At 32.8% G+C, this 20,227-nt stretch overlaps 1 protein-coding gene across 4 annotated transcripts in view; it reads right to left on the reverse strand.

The window, feature by feature from the left end:
- Positions 1–1,790: 1,790 nt before the first annotated feature.
- Scn1a (sodium voltage-gated channel alpha subunit 1) overlaps positions 1,791–20,227 on the reverse strand; it is a 150,437-nt gene continuing 132,000 nt past the window's right edge. For 3 of the 4 annotated variants that reach the window (XM_078017523.1, XM_078017522.1, XM_078017521.1), the window contains exons 22-27: positions 15,087–15,368; positions 12,739–12,792; positions 10,933–11,070; positions 8,647–8,751; positions 6,869–7,139; positions 1,791–5,071 (exon numbers count right to left, since the gene is read on the reverse strand). In XM_078017523.1, the coding sequence (XP_077873649.1) occupies positions 3,894–5,071; positions 6,869–7,139; positions 8,647–8,751; positions 10,933–11,070; positions 12,739–12,792; positions 15,087–15,368 (2,028 nt within the window). In that variant the 3' untranslated portion in view covers positions 1,791–3,893. The remainder of the gene's footprint in view (positions 5,072–6,868; positions 7,140–8,646; positions 8,752–10,932; positions 11,071–12,738; positions 12,793–15,086; positions 15,369–20,227) is intronic. The other variant, XM_078017524.1, reaches the window with a different exon arrangement.

Genomic DNA, 20,227 nt, shown 5'->3' on the forward strand with positions numbered 1-20,227 from the left:
AGTTAACATAAATCATGATTTATTCAACTCCATTATTCTACATTTGTTAGTTAACAGTCTGCTGTAAGAGAATTTTTACTTTTCTCTACATACTTACATAAGTATATGCATGTGGATTTTGATTTCGTTCAGTGAGTTGTAATCTATTATTATCATTATTTCTTTTGATGTTCCAATTGCCTCAGCTTTAGCTGATGGGCAGCCTCTTATAGTTGGTTTCTACATTCTGTTAATATGACCTAGTCATTCTTTGGGTATTCATTACTTTTTGGTGCAGCAAATATTATGAAAAATAATACCAAGATGAAAGTGGAGATTTATATGGATAAATGCATATGATATATTTTATAGTATAGACAAAGTGAAATATATTTCACTGATGCTTCTTTTATATCTGTAAAGTACTGATATGGCTTTTATCAGGAGATGATAATCTTTTCACAGTGCCTCACAGCACACAGTAATCTTATCTTCAGTGCATCTTATCAGGATGTGTGATATAAAATCTCTGTACAGTTTATCCCATAGTTCTTATTTACTTTGGTTGGAAATAGGAAATTCTTTTCAGCCACTACTAAGTCAGAATTAATTGTCATTTTGTTTTAGGGTGATGATATTATGAACAGATGGGGTAAATAAGTTGTGGAAGCATGGGAGAAGCACTGTACATTACTGTTTCCTTTTGGAGCAAGGCCATGTTCCCCTTCTGGATCTAAAACTGAGATAGTACGAGCCTATAAACAAGCAAAAGCTTCTCTTTCCTCAGAAAATTAGATTAATTTGTTAAGACTGTTAACTTTACTCTCTGTACTACTCAAGTAACTTTTCCATGTCCCTGTGAATTCTGCACTGGATTTCCCTTTGTTTCCTCCAGTCGGTGTTTTTCTACCTATGAAAGACAGTCAAATGATCTCGAAGCTAACTCACAGCAAACCTTGGCCTTTTCTGACTCTCACCAGCTATTTCACACTTTTTATTAGTTAGACAGGGGACGGAGAGTGTGCTTAAAATGAGACATAGAGAAGGTTTTCATACAGAGGCTGATTACAAAGGTGTGGGCATGGTGAGGGGAAAGCCATGAGGAATAAGGGAGCACTCCCAGGCCAGCAGCAGGCCTGAAGGAACAAGAGGACTAAGGATTACCTGACCCCAATAAAAGCAGCCCTAGTTGTAGAAGAGGACAATTTGACATTCAGTGGAGGAATGAAGCCATTGCCTATCCAGGGCAACCCAGCAAAGAAGAAACCAGCAAATAATATTCTTCTCCCTCAGATGGGGTTGGGAGTGTGGGTGTTTTCCTGCAAGAGCTTCCCACTGGTCAAACAACTGGCAACTCAAAGGTGGGAAGAGCAATTGATGCAATGCAAAAATCTCACTATCCTTATGCATACAGCAGAATGGGGAAATATGAAGAAAGTTTCTGAAGATGCAAAAAATATCCTACTTATATATGGCATTTTTGAATTTTTTAAATAAAAATTTAAAGGCTTCTTTTTATAGCTCAAGTGGCCATCCACCATTGTCCTTGTTCTTATATATATATATTTTTTTCCCAGAGATACTGGCTTATGCTTTGGCATCCATTCTTTGTCCTAACAGAGATCACACTCTGCTTCTCGTTGTTCCAAAGAAGTCTTTCCCTCCAGTTTCAATTCAATTCTAGATTTTCTTGTCTCCCTGTGGTGTGTGTGTGCATGCACATACTGAGCTCTCCTTCTGCCCCAACTATAAAATAAAAATATCTCCATCCGGTTGAAAAATACTGCTAACAAAATTAAATGGGCAAACAATAAAATAAAAAATGTAATCTTTATTAGTTTTGCACATTTTTAATGTTGGTTAGCATCATTAGGGTAATAGTAGCATTTTCCAGCATGCAGTTCACTAATACAATTTATCTAAGTAGTTTTAAGAAAAAGAGGAGCCTATGATTTGCTTCTGTAAGAAACACAAAATGTCCTGATGTAACTGACAATTTCACTACTCTCTCTTTTTGTGGAAAAAAATTAAAAATTGCAAAGCCAACATTATACACAAAGCAATCTAAAGCAGCATGACTCCAAGGAAATGAAAGCATAAAGAAAAGTTAGGAGGAAAAAAAGGCAAAAATGAAAAATAAACACTACCTTCAATCAGTTAATGCAGGCACTACCAAAAATGTAAATCAAATTTTATATCCTTTCCAATTGCAAAGCATAATTTGGATGTGAGTCGTGAGCCTATTTTTTGCTCCTTAAAATTATAAAATAATCTAAAATTAGCAAATATAATAATAAAAAGGCAAAATCTACAACTACCCAGTCTTGTTTTCATTTCTTGTTTAGCAAATATCTTCCATGAAAAAGTACTATGGACAGAAAGTAAGAAAAGTGATTGTGATATCAACCTGAAGATAATTTCCTCTTCATATTTATGTACATAATGCTGAAAAATAAAATAAAATGACTTTTTACAGTATTTATATTTGCTTATAAAATTCTAAACACATTTTAACAGGTTAAGCGGTGTTTCTTTAAACATGTCTGTACAATCTGGCTATACACCATATGTTATTCACTTAAAATTTTAAAATAACCAAAAAATTGTTAGAGTGCGGCAAACTATTGTTTAATGACTTAAAGAAATGAGATCTGTTGAACAATTTCCTTGACTTTACCACTGACATATGGTTTCTCATAAATGAGATTCTGAGCAGTGGGAGAAACCAGATACAGCAGCATGGTAATATAAACATGCATTGATAGCATCCAAACTATCTATAATGGTACGGAATACATTATATTACCTGTATAAAGCTTGCACTCTACATTTCTTGTGGTACGTATTTGATGCAATAAATACTGTGCTTAGGTCATTATTTGTTTGCTCAAACGTGCACCACAGGGTAAAATGACTATTTACATAATAAATAGCATTTCATTAACATATACAGTGTCAACCTTGCTGAAGATGGCTAAACAAAGTGCAGGATTAAGCAGAAATTTATAAAGGATTCGTTTGGTCAATTCAGTCTTCTGGGGGGGTGGGGGTGAGGATCAGTATTCATTATTTAGAATTTTTAATACAATAAACAGAAATATAACATTTATGACTCCAGACATTTGAATGAAGTTTGCACCTGCTAAGACTTAATGACTTACCCCAAAACAATCTACTTGGTCTAGGGGCTAGACTGGATGAAACAAGATCAGCAAGGCACCTCCAGTTATCACCCAGCTACCCTCCCAGGAACACAGATGAGGTTTAAGAACTGCTTAAGAACTGTCGTGGCTTCCCTTGTGACTCTTTTCCTCATGCATGATCTCTAAGTGCAGCATGCCTTCATGCAAACCATGTCTTGGTGAAGGTGGGAGGGCCATGAGGCTGTCATGACCCCCAGGTGGCATACCTGTAAAAGGGGTCCTTGAGTCTATTTCCCAACAGAAATCCTGTTTACAAAAATAGTCACATATAACAAACAACATATGGATTAAAAAAAAGATGAATCCACTAACAGAGTTTGTAAAAACGTGACAAATGTGGCAGTTGAAATGCAAAGAGTGGATACAATTACTACACTAAAGTGTTTCATGTTAAACAATCCCCAAATTATAAGTTTGCACCCCTTTAAACTGGTCCCTACAGTCTGCGTAACCACTTTGTCTCTTGTCTTCAGCAGTGTCAGCTGGTAGTGAGGACAGTAACCTCCTGTCAAGGTTGTCTCCCCTTTACACAGAGTCACACAGTTTGCCGACAAGGGGGTCACTGTCTTATTGTAGGCACTGACCTTAAGTAGATTTGTGTAAAAACAGTCAGTTTGGCATTGACCTCCTAATGGAGTCCTGTTGACAAAAATACATCACCTTCACAGGCTGTAAACAATTTGTCACCCAATTATTTTTATTTGTTTTTGTTTATTTCCCTTTGGCTTTTTCATCTTTTCCTTCTTGCTCGTGTTTTTCCACAATTGGCTTTGTCACCCGATCATAGGAGGGTGGACAGACTGCAGTGGACATGGTCAGATCAGTTTTCTCTGTAATAGAGTTTTCATTTATTCTATCGATTATCATGTCTTCTTTTACAAGAAGATTAGCCCCACCTTTGAGTTTGTTCTTATTATATGCAAATGAAGCTTGTTTGACAGTCCGCTTTAAAAGGTGGCGCCTGTAAGCGCGCTGAATAATAACAGCAGATACTTCCTCTTGTTTTCGTTTCAAAGTAGTAGTGATTGGCTGATAGGAGACCTTGGAAGGATTGGAAGCCATGAACCGCTCTTCCATCTGTATTCGGAGGGCATCCATCTCTCCACTCTCTCCTAGGACGCGCTTTGTAAAAGCAAATAAGATGTCTAGACAGTGGATTCGGTCACCACTCACCATGGGCAAATCCATAGCAATGAGCTGGAGTTTGTTTGGTTGTGGCAAATTGAGAGGAGGTTCAAGAGCAGCTGCAAACTGAGATAGTTTTTCAAATTCCATGAACTGGGTTGCATCAGGATCAAACTTCTCCCAAACCTCATAGAACATCTCAAAGTCATCCTCACTCAGGGGCTCTGCACTTTCTTCAGTCGCAACACTGAAGTTCTCCAGGATGACAGCGATGTACATGTTCACCACGACCAGAAAGGATATGATGATGTAACTGACAAAAAAGAAAATCCCAACAGAGGGGTTCCCACAGTCTCCCTTAACTGAGCTTCCAGGATTAACTTTATTAGGATCACAGTCAGGTGGTTTACTGTTGAGAATAGGTGCCAGCAATCCATCCCAGCCAGCAGAGGTGGTGATTTGGAACAGGCAGATCATGCTGTTGCCAAAGGTCTCAAAATTGAACATGTCATCAATTCCAACTTCCCTCTTAACGTAGGCAAAGTTAGACATTCCAAAGATGGCATAGATGAACATGACCAAGAAGAGCAGGAGGCCAATGTTGAACAAGGCAGGAAGGGACATCATCAAAGCAAAAAGCAGTGTACGGATCCCCTTAGCCCCTTTGATCAGACGTAGGATTCGGCCAATCCTGGCAAGACGGATCACTCGGAACAGAGTTGGGGACACAAAATATTTTTCTATCAACTCAGCAAGAAACATTCCTGTGGATAAATGATGAGAGTAAAAGAAAGAAAAAAAGAAAAAAAACAATGAGAATACAACCAGTGAAAAAGTTATTCATTAAGATAATGCTTAAGTTTTTAAGGCTCTGAGGTAAATTCAGAGTACTGAAATTCAATTATGTTTCTTAGATATCACACATACATAATACAGTCATATTTCAGTATCTGCAAGGTACTGATTCCAGGACTACCTTTCACTCCTTCCTGGGAATTCATGGATAATCAAGAATACCAGAATTCAAGGATAATCAAGTCCCATAAAATATACAGTACTTGCATTTAACCTATGCACATTCTCCTGTATACGTTAAATCATCCCTAAAATACTTACAATACCTAACACAAAGTAAATGCTATGTAAGTAGCTTATAATCTATTAAACAGGAAATAATAACAAGAGAAAGAGTCTGTATATGTTCAATAGAAATGCACTTTTTTTCTGAAGATTTTTTGTCCATGATTTATAAAGAACACACAGATGCAGAACTCACAGGTGTGGAAGGCTGAATGATATAATCTAGATTTATCATAGAAAAGTTGTAAAATAGTACAATAAATACATAACCACCCTCCATCTAGATTCACGAATTGTTAACGTTTGGACCCATTCATGTCTGTTATCTATCTTATCTATATTATGATTTTTGATTTTGACATTCAACAATAAATTAAACCATAAGAACCACAGTATTTTTTGTCTTTGAGGGATGTTGACAATCTATTTTTAACCTTACATTCCCAAGTCAGGATCTAAAATAAATAAATAAATGCACAAGTCTGGTGAACAACAGCAGTCAATAATGTTAGTATAAATTTATATGAATATAATTTCTTTTTTCTGAAATCTCCAAATTGTAAATCCTCTTTTTACATTTTATCCATCAAAAAGTAGTTTTTGATGCTATTCTCATCTATGAACTTGATGCTTTTCTGAGCTTCCATTATAATACTCTTATTTACATATTTGCTTGTGTACCTTTGGTGCATTTGTGAAAGGATCCAAGGTTGATGTTTGTTTTGATTCCCTGTGTCTGGTATTGGTATCAAGTCCCTTTATTTTTTTTAACCTTTTTTCCAATTTTCCTTTTAAATAAAGATTATACTGAAGAATAGCTCAAAAATCTAAATGCCTTTGAGTTGAAAGGATTATAGTCATGGATTAGATTGGGGATCAAAAGTACATATAACACATGAATTGGATTTAAGGCCAATTTATTCAGAGTGGGGAATGATATGAAAATCTGCCCAAAAAAGGTTCCCTTTAATGGATGGTAAAACATTGACTGATGTCCCCTTGCTTAAGAGAGAGTGAATATTTCAGGCCTACACACAGAGGTCTTCCCTTCACAAGACCTTCACTTATATCTGTTATGAAAAGAGTTGTTGTTCATGAAGTCTATTGTAAATTCCAGGCTTTTAAGTATATAACTAAGGAAATGAAGTTCCAGTTTACTGCACTTCCATTGTGCATGATTAGTAAGATTTCATTTTTATGGTAATGTAGAAAATCTTTGTATCTGTTAATATTTAGTCTTGGTCTTTATCATCATTTTGTTCTATTTTTCCTTATCTTTCAACCAGCTTCCAACAGTATCTATATGCTGGTGTCTCCACAGCTTTTCTCTAATGTAATGTCTTTCCTGATTATACTTCTGGATGAAATGCATCAAAATAATCACAGTGATTAAATGTTGGGAGGACCTCTATTCCAAAGTTGTTTTTACTTTTCACTTTTTTTTTTAAAACTGAATTTGAGAAATCTTAAATATTTCTTACCTACAATGGAAAGAATGACAACCACAAAATCAAAAATATTCCAGCCAATCGTAAAATAATAATGGCGGAGGGAAATGAGCTTCAGCACACACTCTCCAGTGAACAACACGATGAATACCAGATTGATGCGTGACAGAATGTTAGTCACATATTCACTTTGGTCATCTGTTTCCACCATCATTGTGACCATGTTAAGGCAGATAAGAATCATGATGCTTATGTCAAAAACTTGTCTGGTTACAAAGTCAAAGACCATTCCTTGAAATTTGTTCTGTAGAGAAACAGAAATGCTTTTAGCAACAGACAGTTTTATTTTTTTGCACACTAGCATGTGCATCAGCAATTTTTGTATTAATTCACAGTCTAATACTGTACATTATAGCTGTTTGACCCTGATTTTAGTAAGCGATGATTTATGGCACATTGATATTTAAAATTTAGTTATCTAAATTACTATTTATCTGTACCTATTCATCAGAACAGCAACTCCTTGTCCAAACAGTTTCTAATAGGAACAATCGTGTACTGTATACACCAGTCAGAGGAAACAAAATGCATATCAATATACTAAAATTATGAGGTGAGAAACCTGTTTGATTTGATGTTACCAAACTTTCCCATGATCAGTTGGATTAATACTATTAGTACAATAATATCAATATTCAATTTCCTTTATTCTCAAAGAATTATTAAAGGGAACTTGGGATTCTCAGGATACATACAGTTACATTCCACATATGATAATACTGATATTTCTCCTACTAAAGAATCCCCGCTAGCACTGTCGGAAATAAAATGCTGAGCCTCCACAGGGATAATCAGACCAGAATTACGTTCCTTGTTTTGATGTTAAAAGAACAATTTCACATGTTTTGTAACTGATTTGTAGTTCTCTTCCCCAGTTCTGTCACTGTCAGACACTGAAAGCCATCATCTGTCTATTTCCCTGGCCAATAAAAAAATCTAAGGATATTTAGTATCCTACATTTTCTATACACATCATTGATTCATTTCTACTTCTAGTAATAAATATCAACATAGGAAAGTATATATGTCTCATCATTCTCAAAAAGGCACTATTGGCCTAGCATTATGAATTTTCTCTGATGCTCCCTCCAAATTTAAGCTCAAAGATCATTGTCATGAAAATCGTTAATGTGGGCAAGGTCCCTCCATTTTCACAGCTTGTTTAGTTCATCGTGGAAATACAAGGATTGTTATTTATCATGTTGAAATGTAATCCTTGACCTTGATTTTTAAAAGACATTAGTAATTTCTAAATTTATAGTCAATATGAATGGTAGTTGCTGAAATTCTTTCCTTCTCCAAAACACTCAGCACTTCTAGGGAAATATAAAATGAAAGTAAAATTTTATTTCACTTAACAATTCATCAACTTCTTAATCTAGTAGGAAACTACTTGTACCTTAGCCCCATTCAAAGGTTTACTCACTTCCCAGCATTAAATGGCAACTACTCTACAAATAGATAATTAACTCTCTCTGCAGCTCTAATGTCTACACATTCTCTGGCCATTTAATTTGAATTCTAATTGTGTAGTTCTAAATCTTTTGAAGAAAAAGGTACATTTTTATATGTCATCTTGTTCAGTCTTTTAATTTTTTTACCATTACCATAAAAGTATGAATTAATGATTCTCTAAATGTGAAAGAAAATTTTGTTGTTGGAAATGTTAGCTGATTTCTTTTCTCTGAGAAAACCCATACAAATTTTTGGTTTTGTATACTTTTCCCCCCATATCATTTGATATTTCTTACTCCTGGTCGAGGTATAGGCTTTTGCGGCTTTTTCGATCCTAATTTTTTCATTGCATTATAATATTTCTTCTGTTCTTCTGTCATAAAGATGTCTTGACCTCCAAAGTATAGAAAAGAAAAATCAAAACTGGTTAAAACTGTGTTCATTTGTGCATGATTTTTCAATTACAATAAAAAGGGACAGTTAAAACGTAATGTAATTTTGAATCAATTAGCATGTTTATGCTGAGGATTTGAGTAATTAAATATACTTTGTAGGCATTGTAATTTCATTTAGTTCTTACATTCATTAAAAAAGACATTATTATTATTATTATTTTGAGAAGAAAAACCCATAAACTATAAGCACTTACCCAAGATCATATACTCAGGGAGTGGTAAAATTTGGCTCACTGAGATAGTAAATATATATTTAGTTCCTTACATATATATATTACTTTTTTTTTTTGTATTGGGGATTTAATCTATAGGAACTCAACTACTGAGCTTCATCCTTAGTTTTCATTTTGAGATTGTATCTCATTAGGTGCCCAGGCTGGACTCAAACTTAAGATCCTCTTTCTCAATCTTCCCAGTCACTGGAATCAAGGACTGTGCCACTGTGCCTGGCAACATATTACTTTTCTGAGTTAAATACAATGATGTTCTTATTCAAATTTAGCAAAGAGTTAAAGATATTTATATTGCAAAATGATTTGGAGTTAGCCATGAAAGTCACTCGACTCTGTCAAGAACTGAACCAAAGAAACGGAAAAAGAACTGAACCAGTTGAGGGATGAATCAGAAATCCTAAGAACAGCAAGTGTGGGACAGGAGAGTAGGGACAGAGGACTGGACACAAGCTGATGAGTAAATGGAAAAGCTTGATACTGACAAGATTATGCTATTAGTAAAGAGAATAATGTAGCCTTAGGAGTAGAAATATTTTGTATTGGGAAAAAAGCAATCATTACATAATAAAAAAGCAACTAAGCAAATGAGACGTAACAGTACATAAAAAAATGCAAATGGCTGAGAGACACTTGAAATCCCATTCAAATCAATTCGTAAGAAAAATTTGTAGCTTTCATCTTGTTAAATACTAAATATTCAAAATCAAAGAAGTTTTGATACCAGCAAGGGAGCAGCAAGTACCACTTGCACATTTATATATATTTACTAGTAGTTCGAATGCCTACATTATTTTGGGGAAGGAAAACACTTAATTATGGGAATTTATCCTAAGGAATAGCTAAAAACTCAGTTTCTTTTTTTTTCCTTTATGGGATATAAAAATTTGACATGGTAGTATTTAAATCATTAAAGATTAGGAGAAATTTAAATTATCAACTTGTTAGGGAATGGTTAAATAATTTCTGTTAATGTATACATAAAGACTTAAAAATGGAAAATACTTATGTCAAAGAAAATTTTAAGTTGTAGATGGAAAAAAAGAATTTCAACAATAAGAATATACATAGAAACATTGTGAATAGAAGAACATGAAATATGAATAGTGGTTATCTCAAGTGACAATATTTATTTACTTTTCATGCTTTCTATAATGAACATATATAAACAATAAAATGAGCTTCATAAATGATAATTACAAATAGAGATCTGTACAATTTAGGACTTGAAGTGATAGCTTATACTTAAATATCTGGGAGAAAGAAATGGACATTATAAAAGGAAACAAGAAGGAAAAAAAAGTATGAAAAGAAACACTAGAGAAAATTTATATCTGGTGCCTAATTTCTTGCAAAGATTGAGTCTGTTTTTTCTTTTTGATCAATATGTATTAATTGTACATATCAGTGGGGCTTTGTGTTATACTTCAATAGATGGATAGATACAACATACACTGATCAAATATAGCCTGCCTTTATCCACCCTTTTATACTACTTCCCAACCTCTAGTAATTTTTTAACTGATGATATGGATAAAGGGGCCTGGGGATTTATAAGGACAAAACATGGCAAAGTAGAACATTCCTCAGATTTTTTTTGTAGATTTTTATAAATTATTTTCTTTCAAAAGACAGCCAATGTTATTTCTTAATTAAAATAGGGGTAAAAAGCAGAGATATTTGGTGAGCCTGCATACAGGTGTGTGAACAATCATTCATTCTCAGCTTTCTATAGCCTGAAAGAGAGTAGTAGTTGACAGCAGAGGAGGAGGAAGGAAAAAATAGTTCATATATAGAACCCTTTGTTCTCTGAATTTGAGTACTCATTTGATGAATAAAGTATCCTAAATATTAATTTTTCTAATTCAGTAGGAGAGAAAATATTAGAAATACTTATCTTCTTTTTTTGCTGGTTGAAATTATCTATGATGACACCAATAAATAGGTTCAAGGTGAAGAAGGACCCAAAGATGATGAAAATAACAAAGTAAAGATACATGTACAGACTTTCCTCATACTTGGGCTGCAGTTCCACCTACCAAAGGAGAATATTTTGCAAAATATTACAATATATTTTAATGTGGGAAATATCACTGGTCCTTTTTCATGAGTATAGAAAATACTGTACTTAGTAATATTTCAGATTTTTTCCTGTATTAACTACCTCTAAAAATAATCTCTGAAATATATATATATATCCTTTAGTGATATATATATTTTTAATAATCTTATTTTTATACCTTTACTTAATTTATTTTTTTATGTGGTGCTGAGGATCGAACCCAGTGACCCACACATGCTAGGCAAGCGCTCTACCACTGAGCTACAACTCCAGTCCTTTAGTGATATTTTCATGTGAAAAATATTGTTATTATGCTACTGTAGAATCTAATTTTTGTAACCACAATTAATGTTTTGTTATTTGGACAGTAATGTTATGAATTTGGAAGGTTTTTAAGGTACATAAAATTTAACATTTTAAAAATTAGTGAAAAATTACTTCTACAAATACATATGGAATACATTTAGAAACAATCATTTACATATGCAAGAATGTATTTAGCAAATAATAACTGAATTATTCATTTGTATGTTTGACATCCTACCCCAACATGATATTCATTCATTGGATTTTTCAGATCAAGTAGACATAAATAGAAAGTTCATTTTAAATTCTCAATTCATAATTTAATCTCTAAATTGTATGTATAACAAATAGGCATAGAGCTATCACTTTTAAGCTAGTAAAGAGGTAAGGAGTTGCTACACCTAGTTCCCAGATCAATTCAACTCTTATTAGAGATGGTAGAATTAAAGCTGACCAAAAACATAAAGCAAAATATATTTAATGGTCAAATAACACAATTCTGAAGGCTATTGGGAAGGTACTCAGCAAAGAAGGAAAGGTATTGTGGCTTCAATAAAGGTAAAAATCAAACTATCAGTTCAGTCTAAAACTACAGGGACAGAAGATGTTAAAGTCATGTCTATGGATCATGAATTAAAACAGATGACAATTCAGAATGGAAAGAGGAAGGCCTATAGAAAATATTCAATTTCACAATGTTTTGAAGACTAACATTAGAATAAACATGAGTATTAATTTATATTACTGAAACATGGAAGACATTGGGGTCAGATAAAGTAGATCTTAGCTGATACATACTTGGAGAAATCTACTAGCAAAGATGTGATAACAACATTTTCAAAGGATCTAATAAATTTATGGATATTGACATCATATAACAGAATGGATTTGAAAGAGACTGTTAAGTAAATCTGTGGCCCTAGGACAGTTTCTGTAGCTTTTCATGTTGTTTAACATGGAGGGTAACTATACCTTTCAGCAACTGATGGAAATCATATATTTGTTCATACCTGCTTTTGCAAACCAAAATTACTAGTGATTATAAAATTCGTGGATAAAAAGGAAATGAAATAGAAAAATATTAACAAGAAGAACATGTGTTACTTATTAAATAGATGCACTTATGTTACCTTTGACTTTCAAAATAATTCATGCTTTTTAAATTTATCTTAATGCGATCTTACTGATAAACATTGCTATACTCAAGTATTAACCAGAGTCATATTTTTTCTTGAATATATTTAACCAACATAGACTCATTTCATTTGTTTTGTTGATTTTATTTAAGCACCTCATCAAAATATTAAAAAGACTTATAATATAAAGAATACTTACATTTCTGGAATCAACCGCTGCATACATGATATCCATCCATCCCTTAAATGTTGCCTATTGAAAAGGACACACATTTTACTTTGGAGCCAAAATACTTCAGAACTGATGTTTATAAATATTCTTAAAGATACACTTTAAAGGAGTATTTTTGGAAAACATTTCAAAACAAATTTATAGGGATTTTGGACCCAAAATACTAAATAAACATAATGGTCATTTTATAGATAATCCTGCTTGATAATTGAATTATAAGTAATTCTCCATTCTTTATAATTAATGAACTCATGAAATTTAAAGTGCTATTACAACTTGGTAGAACACTTTTAGAAAGCCTTACAAATGTAAACATATTTGATCATATCTATAGCAGCCAAAAACTTAAAAATCAGATCTGATTATCATCTGCTGAAATCTAAAGTGACTGAAATGAGATTTCTGTTTTTTATAACAATATATAAATTAAAAATAGTATTGAAGCTATTCTGTTAGGACTGTAGAAGTTAAGCATTCAGAAATAATCTTACATTCCACTTTTTATCTGTATTTTTTGCACAGAAGGCATTAATATGGGCAAGAGAAGTAGAAAACAGTAGACACTTGGTATTCAGTTTAAAGGATTCCAAGTTTAATAATTTACTGTAATTTTTTACTTATCCTGTACATGAATTTTTGAGCTCTGTGGGACTTTAGCTAATGAAGGAGCCTAATATTTTCAGCATTTGTATCATACGTGCTTTTAACTCTAACACTGTGGAGTGGTGGCATCATGAGAAGATAGACAAGTGAGTACATTGTAATGGAAAGAGAAAGCTATGATTCTTGGCAATAGAAATATATTGTACCACAAAGAGAGAAATGTTGAATGTGTCAATGGCTTCGGTCAGTGATAGAACAAGTCCATTACATACTTGGCACAGGAATAGAAAAGCAGACTCGTGGAACAATTTCAAGGAATTACTAATCAACAGAGGTGATTCTGTATATAGCCGATTATGAAGCTGTATTTTAGTTGTTTTATTTTTCAGTAGCAGAATATATTTAATAATTTTGTACAGAACTTCATATTTTCAAAATGTTAGCATTTTGAAGGATTGCTTGAATTTTTCAAATTTTCTTTCCTCAATTTTATGGAGGAAATGACATGCTTCAGTAACATTTACAAGTGTGAGTACTAGTAAATAGGATAAATGCCCAAAGAAATGCCATTCTTACTTAGTATAGTATTAAATAAATCATTTTGCTAGATTTTAAATCCATATTTTAATTGCATGAACATTAAGAGATTTAAAATGTCCAGAAGAAAAACAAAAATTTTCAACAAAAAGGTGGGAGGAATTGAAATCATAGTAAAGACACCAGAGAAAACTGTAAGAGGATTTTGAGGAGGATAGGTTAGTTTGCTTAGTGATTGTCCTGGTTGAACAACTAAAAATGTTATCCCAGCAACATAACCATATTTCTACCCTAAAGACCCTATAGAAGCACAACAGAAGAAATTTGACAGAAGCTCTGTTTTTGTATTAAAGCTGAGTTTTTAGCAGCCAAATCAGAGTAGCATCTTTACTGTATGTTTCAAAAACTCTGGGCCATTTTTATTCACTGCTTTATTGTAATGAGGCTGCAGCTAAGTGTCGTAATATTATTTCTAGTTTTGTCGATTTTTGCGTTTTTATTAATTATGAACTGCATTTTTTTAGAGAACTAGTCTTAGATACATAGTAGGATATTTAGGATAAAATATAATTAAATAATGGTGCTTAGAGGTCATTTGAGATAAGACAACAGTTGCATGTGGTTCATTTCTGTGTCCAGGTGCTCTCAAGTGTTAATTTCATCTTATTGCAAGAATCTAATCATAAAACTTAAATATCATTCCAGAATCTCCAATCCAAAATAATATAACTAAACAGCAGTTGATTCCTCCAAATCAATTACAATCTCATCAGGTGTTAAGTATTTATGTGTTGGGGAGAGGAGTAATCCATCAGTGAAAAACGTTTTCAATTGAAATAGAAAAAAATTAATAACAAAGTTATTGATTTAATAATCAACTTGTTCATATACGAAGTGAAGGAAATTTAGAAAAAAAGAGAAAAAACATAAAGGAAAAAGGAGAAAAAGATCTATGGAAAGACCTACAATATCTGGTCACTATTGACCACATTGACCATGTTTGCACATGTAATGAAGTTGCCATCCACCTGGGCTCACAAACTTGTACTAATAAATCAAAATTAGAAAAAAAATGGTATAAACTTTCTTCTTAGTAACTCAATAACAGTTGTAGTCATTACGTTGTTATTATTCTGAACAATAAAAATATTTCAGAGAAAATAGTGTTCACTTACAACTTGGAGCAAAGAGAGATACCCAAATCCTACATTATCAAAGTTTACTTTCACATTTTTCCACCGGGCAGTCTCATTTCTTTCTATTAGTTTTAGGCAATCAGAATGATTATTCACTTCGCTGATCTCAAACATGTCACCAGTTGTGGTGTTAACACAGTGGTAGAATTTGCCAGCAAACAAATTTACGCCCATGATGCTGAAAATTAGCCAGAATATAAGACAAACCAGAAGCACATTCATGATGGATGGAATTGCTCCTAAAAGGGCATTCACAACCACCTAATACACAAATGGAAAAAAAGAAAAGTCAGAATTCTTATTGGTTAAAAAAGAAAAGACATTCCCCTAGTAACCTTTAATCTTTCAATTTTTTTATATCAAGAACTACTTATCCTAGAATATGCTTTTAAAATCAAAGTAAAAAATATTGAAATGAAATACACTATTTCTTAAGCAATATGCTTAGGAAAACAAATACAGGCAATATAACAAAAAAATTAAAGCTTAAAAAAGGGAGAAGTTCTAACAGATTAAAGGAAAAGCGAAATCAGAGGAACTTGCTGCCAGATGAAGACAGAATATGTGCTGCTTACTAGAAAAAAGAGAAGTAGGAATCTTATACAGAAGATTAACTCATTTAAAGAAGGCAATATATTAAAGAGCAAAACTAAAACATTTGGGCATGAGTTGATTTGACTATTATACTTTTAAAATAAATTAAAAAAATTCATATGTCTAAAAATAAGAATATCATATAATACCTAATGTAATTTTGGCCTTAATTATTCATGCATTGCTATGACTAATAATAATTTTTGCATAAGAAGCAAGACAATTTAGCGTTATGTATTTCATTAGATCATCACATCGTTTATTTCAAGCTCCAGTCATATAAATTGTTTCATTTACTGAGTTTAATCCAATAAACTTATTTTAAATGAAACAAATTGGTTTCTTAAGAAAAGGAGGGATACAATACATAGTTCCCAAATCTGATGTGATTACATTAAGTTCTGTGCTAAGTTATTATCTACTTTTCTCCTATGGAAAAAGGTTTTTACCCCCTCTTTATTTCTCTGGACCACAAATTAAAAATGTGAGTTTTCATATTTGACAACACTGTAGTCCTTGCTTCCTCCTCCACAGTTCCCACTGGAGCTGCACATGAATATCTAAGAAGGAAGATAAAGACAAACTCTAAAATGCTTGCAAGTGGCTGGTGTCTCAGACTTGAACATTAATAGCTGAGATTAATTCCACCTATGCACCTCTATTATTGCTGTAAATCTAATTCAAAGTAAACAGGCACCAAAAATATCTTCTATTTGTCTTTTGATTCCAGTGTGCTTTTAGAACAAAATTCTGTATCTATCTGGGGGAAAAAAAAAGAACAAGAAGCAATTCTTTATACTTTCAAACTCTGTATAAAGTCTATACAGAACTCCAGGCCTTCTGAGGATATAAAACACTGTGATAAATGGGCCAAAGGAAATAATGAAACTAGTAATGATAAACATGGGACATGAATATGAAAAAGTTAACTCAGCTTGAGTTAGCCAGGGAGAACCAGATAATGTGATATACACAGTTGACCAAACCGAAACACCTTATGCTATTTTATTGTCTATCTTAAAATTTACTGAATAAAACTCTATTTTGTATTCCATTTTTAAATGCAAGGTCACAATCAGATTTCTTTTAGACTTGAGATTTGAAAGTTGAAATCAAGTTATTATTTCTTTCCATCCTTGTCTGAATATTTTGTCATCCACACTAAAATGCTCTTTCTACTGTTATACAAAAATTGTATATTAAAATACATAATTTTACCTTCAACACTCAGTATAGAGTGTTTGCAGACACTTTCTTGCATTTCTTTATAGCTACTTCTTACATTCTTTTCATATCAGTCTGTAAGTCTCATATTTCTTTCTTCAAAACTTTTCTCATTTGTCACTTTTCCATCCTCATGGTCACCATCCTTATCCTGGTGATAACCTTCCTTTTTGTATTATTGTTAAATGCTCCTTTCTCTTGCCTTCAATATATGTAAGATGAATTAATCTTCCCCAAGTCCTATATTAAAATTACTTAATGGCTCCCCAGTAATTACAAAAAATGTTTTCCTTGTCACAATATGCATATCACTCCACAATCTACACCTCAAGTTTAATTTCCCTGGCCACCTACCCTTGATGCTGCCCCAACTAATAGAGTTACCATGTGCTAATGTAATTGCCAGAAAATTGAGATGCCATTTCTTTTGAATTCCTTGTCCAATATCTCCCTTTCCGAAATAGTCTCCTTTCTCAGAGGGTTTAATTCAAATAGCACTTCTTTTATGGAGCCTAACCTTCATCCTCACTTAGCCACCTAAATAGACATGAGAGTTTTCTCCTTTGAATTCAAGAATCAGAATTCTACTACACTGGAATGTAGAGATAATGTGATAACTTAGTATTGTGTCCTTACTTGGCAAATAAGGCAGATGAAGTTAAAACAAGTTAAATTCAGAAAGTAGCATCTCATGCTTTTTCCAGTCTATCCTATCACTTGTCATAAGTTTTGCTCTCATTTTTCAGTTACCCACATTGCTCTATACTAGATTCATTGTATTCAATGAATCCTTACAGAAAATAAACCTTAAAAAATATAAGATGTGAAATATATTTGTGACTCCTCCAAGACTTTGAGTGTCTGGAAAATATGATTACTACAAAGAGGTTTCAATATGGGCAATATAAAAATGATTGAATGGATGAAAGAATGAAGCAAAGATTAACTTAGTATTTATTGATCAAAGCATAATAGCAGATACCTGGAAATAGCAGATATGGGAGAAGAATAATTAAAGAAGTAAGGACAGATAAATGGGGGAAAATTAATGAATTTGAGAGATTTACTTTGGAATAGTGACCAGTTTTAAGTTAAAACTAATTCTAATTATGGAATTAGATGTAAGTATGTGCTCTGTAGCAGTGCAATTCAAGATATGATTTGCAAAATTGTTATACATCTGAAGCATTAAAAAGTTTTATTTTACTAAGATAAATAATTTTATCTTGAAAAAAGGTTTGACATAGTAATGGGAAATATCCTATACAAATCTCATATTTAAGATTTCATTAGACAGCAAAGGATCATAAGAAGAATCGTCTTTTCCCGAGAGCCTAAACCAAATCCTTGGTTCAGCATAGAGCGAGGTGTATTAACTCTTTTGTCTCTAAGGAACTGCAGTAATTGGTTCCCATGCAGGCAATGCAAGGGCAGAGTTGGTCTGAATGAATTGGTAAAAACAAAGTGAGATTTTCAGATGCATAAAAAGAGATGTCTAATAAAGGAAATGTCCTGATGAATAAATATTAGTGGATGGATTCTAATGCTACTCTACTTGAAATACAGGAAGACTATATGAATAAAAATCAAAAGTAGGTAAAGGAAAAGTCATACATTTCTGAGTCTGGAAAAGAACAATAGAATCTTTGTTTTTTAATCTAACAATAAAATTTGTGTTGTGGGTTTAATTAAGGCAATTATTTCTGAAAGATGCATCAATTACTCAAACAAAAATTACAATGGTTTTCTACCTCAGAAATAAAAACTCTTCTTCTTGTACAATATTCCTAAACTTCAAGAGTAAACAAAAAAGTAGATTTGTTTTTATTTTTACCGTGATATCTTCTGAGATCCTAGAAAATTAGTTGGGAGTGACTTATTCTAAAAGAAGTGAGTTTATATATTTTTCTTCTCTTCTCTCTTCTTTACTCTTCTTTTTGTGGTCCAGGGGATCAAACCCATGGCCTCATGTAAATCAATCTTAGTACTTATGATGCTTCTGTTTTAGTTTTGGGTGAGTGTTCTATTCTGCATAATTCAAATAATTTGATTCTTTTATATTAAGTTTTCTTTCCCATTTAAGACACAAATGAGTGCTTATTCAACTCTTCCTTAATATATTTTTGCCTTGTTTACATTTTGAGAATAAACTATGAACTCACACAATAAAAAAATGAAAATGTCATACAATCAATAACAGTCTTACGAAACCTGGAATGTTACACCTTAGCATATGCTCACACATAACAATAGACTGATAGCATGTAGCTGGCCATTTTCAGAACCCAGACAAAGGTGCTAAATGCCAAGGCATGTAAACTCAAACCATATCTTCAGCTCAATAAGTTAAATTATTTCCACACAATTGTCCTACACCAGGGTTCCCCACCCTCACCAAATAATGTCCCCATAAATGGATAATTCAATATACACATAAAAAGTCATATTTAGTGATACTTAATGAAGATATCAATCATTGTGGTTAAAATCCACAAAAGGTAAATGCAGAAAGGTATTTTTCCCCAAATAAATTTAAGACAATTGAAAATTGTGAATTAGGTAGTAAATATTCTTTTGTTCCTACTGTGGTGCAGTTACACCCTTCCCATTCCCTCCCTCACCCCACTACACATAAGTCACAGTGCAAGGAGTAAAGGTACAAAAGGGGTAATACAGTACCCATAATAAGGGGCTGAGGGGAGGAACCAGCGCTCCACCCCATCCAAGTTGGAGCAAGATTATCCTATATAAAATAGAAATATATAGTTTGTTATTAGTTAGAAATCTGATATGACAGAACATATGGTGTTACTTTTTGTATATGATGCTCTCTGTCTGTTTCCCTATCAATTAATACTTGAGTTCTTTTGAAAAGGTATTTAAGATTACCTAGATTAGGAAATTGAAAAATACAAATTGAAATACAAATTTTATTTTACCCTAGGTATTCACAACATCAATTCACTCAGTTCAGTTTTACAAGTTGGAAAATTTGGACTGGAAATTTGAAATACAATAAATGTTCAAAAGCTGTCAGCCAGAAATGTGCATAAAACATGCAAAACACAAAGTGCAAAGTGATGATAACTTTTTAAATTACTTTTTAAGTTCTTATCAAGCACTATTAACATGCTTTATTCAATAGTGTTGCATAAAAGCACATGCTTTGGAAAAGTGACAGAAAAACAAAATAAAATGAGTGCCTGATTTACACTTTGACACAGCTATTGCAACATTATGTTGCTATGAAAAAGAACTAAATGAGAGTTTCTGAATATATTCAAAATTCACTTCCCAACTAG

Source organism: Ictidomys tridecemlineatus, chromosome 7 (assembly GCF_052094955.1).
Source record: "Ictidomys tridecemlineatus isolate mIctTri1 chromosome 7, mIctTri1.hap1, whole genome shotgun sequence".
NCBI lineage: Eukaryota > Metazoa > Chordata > Mammalia > Rodentia > Sciuridae > Ictidomys > Ictidomys tridecemlineatus.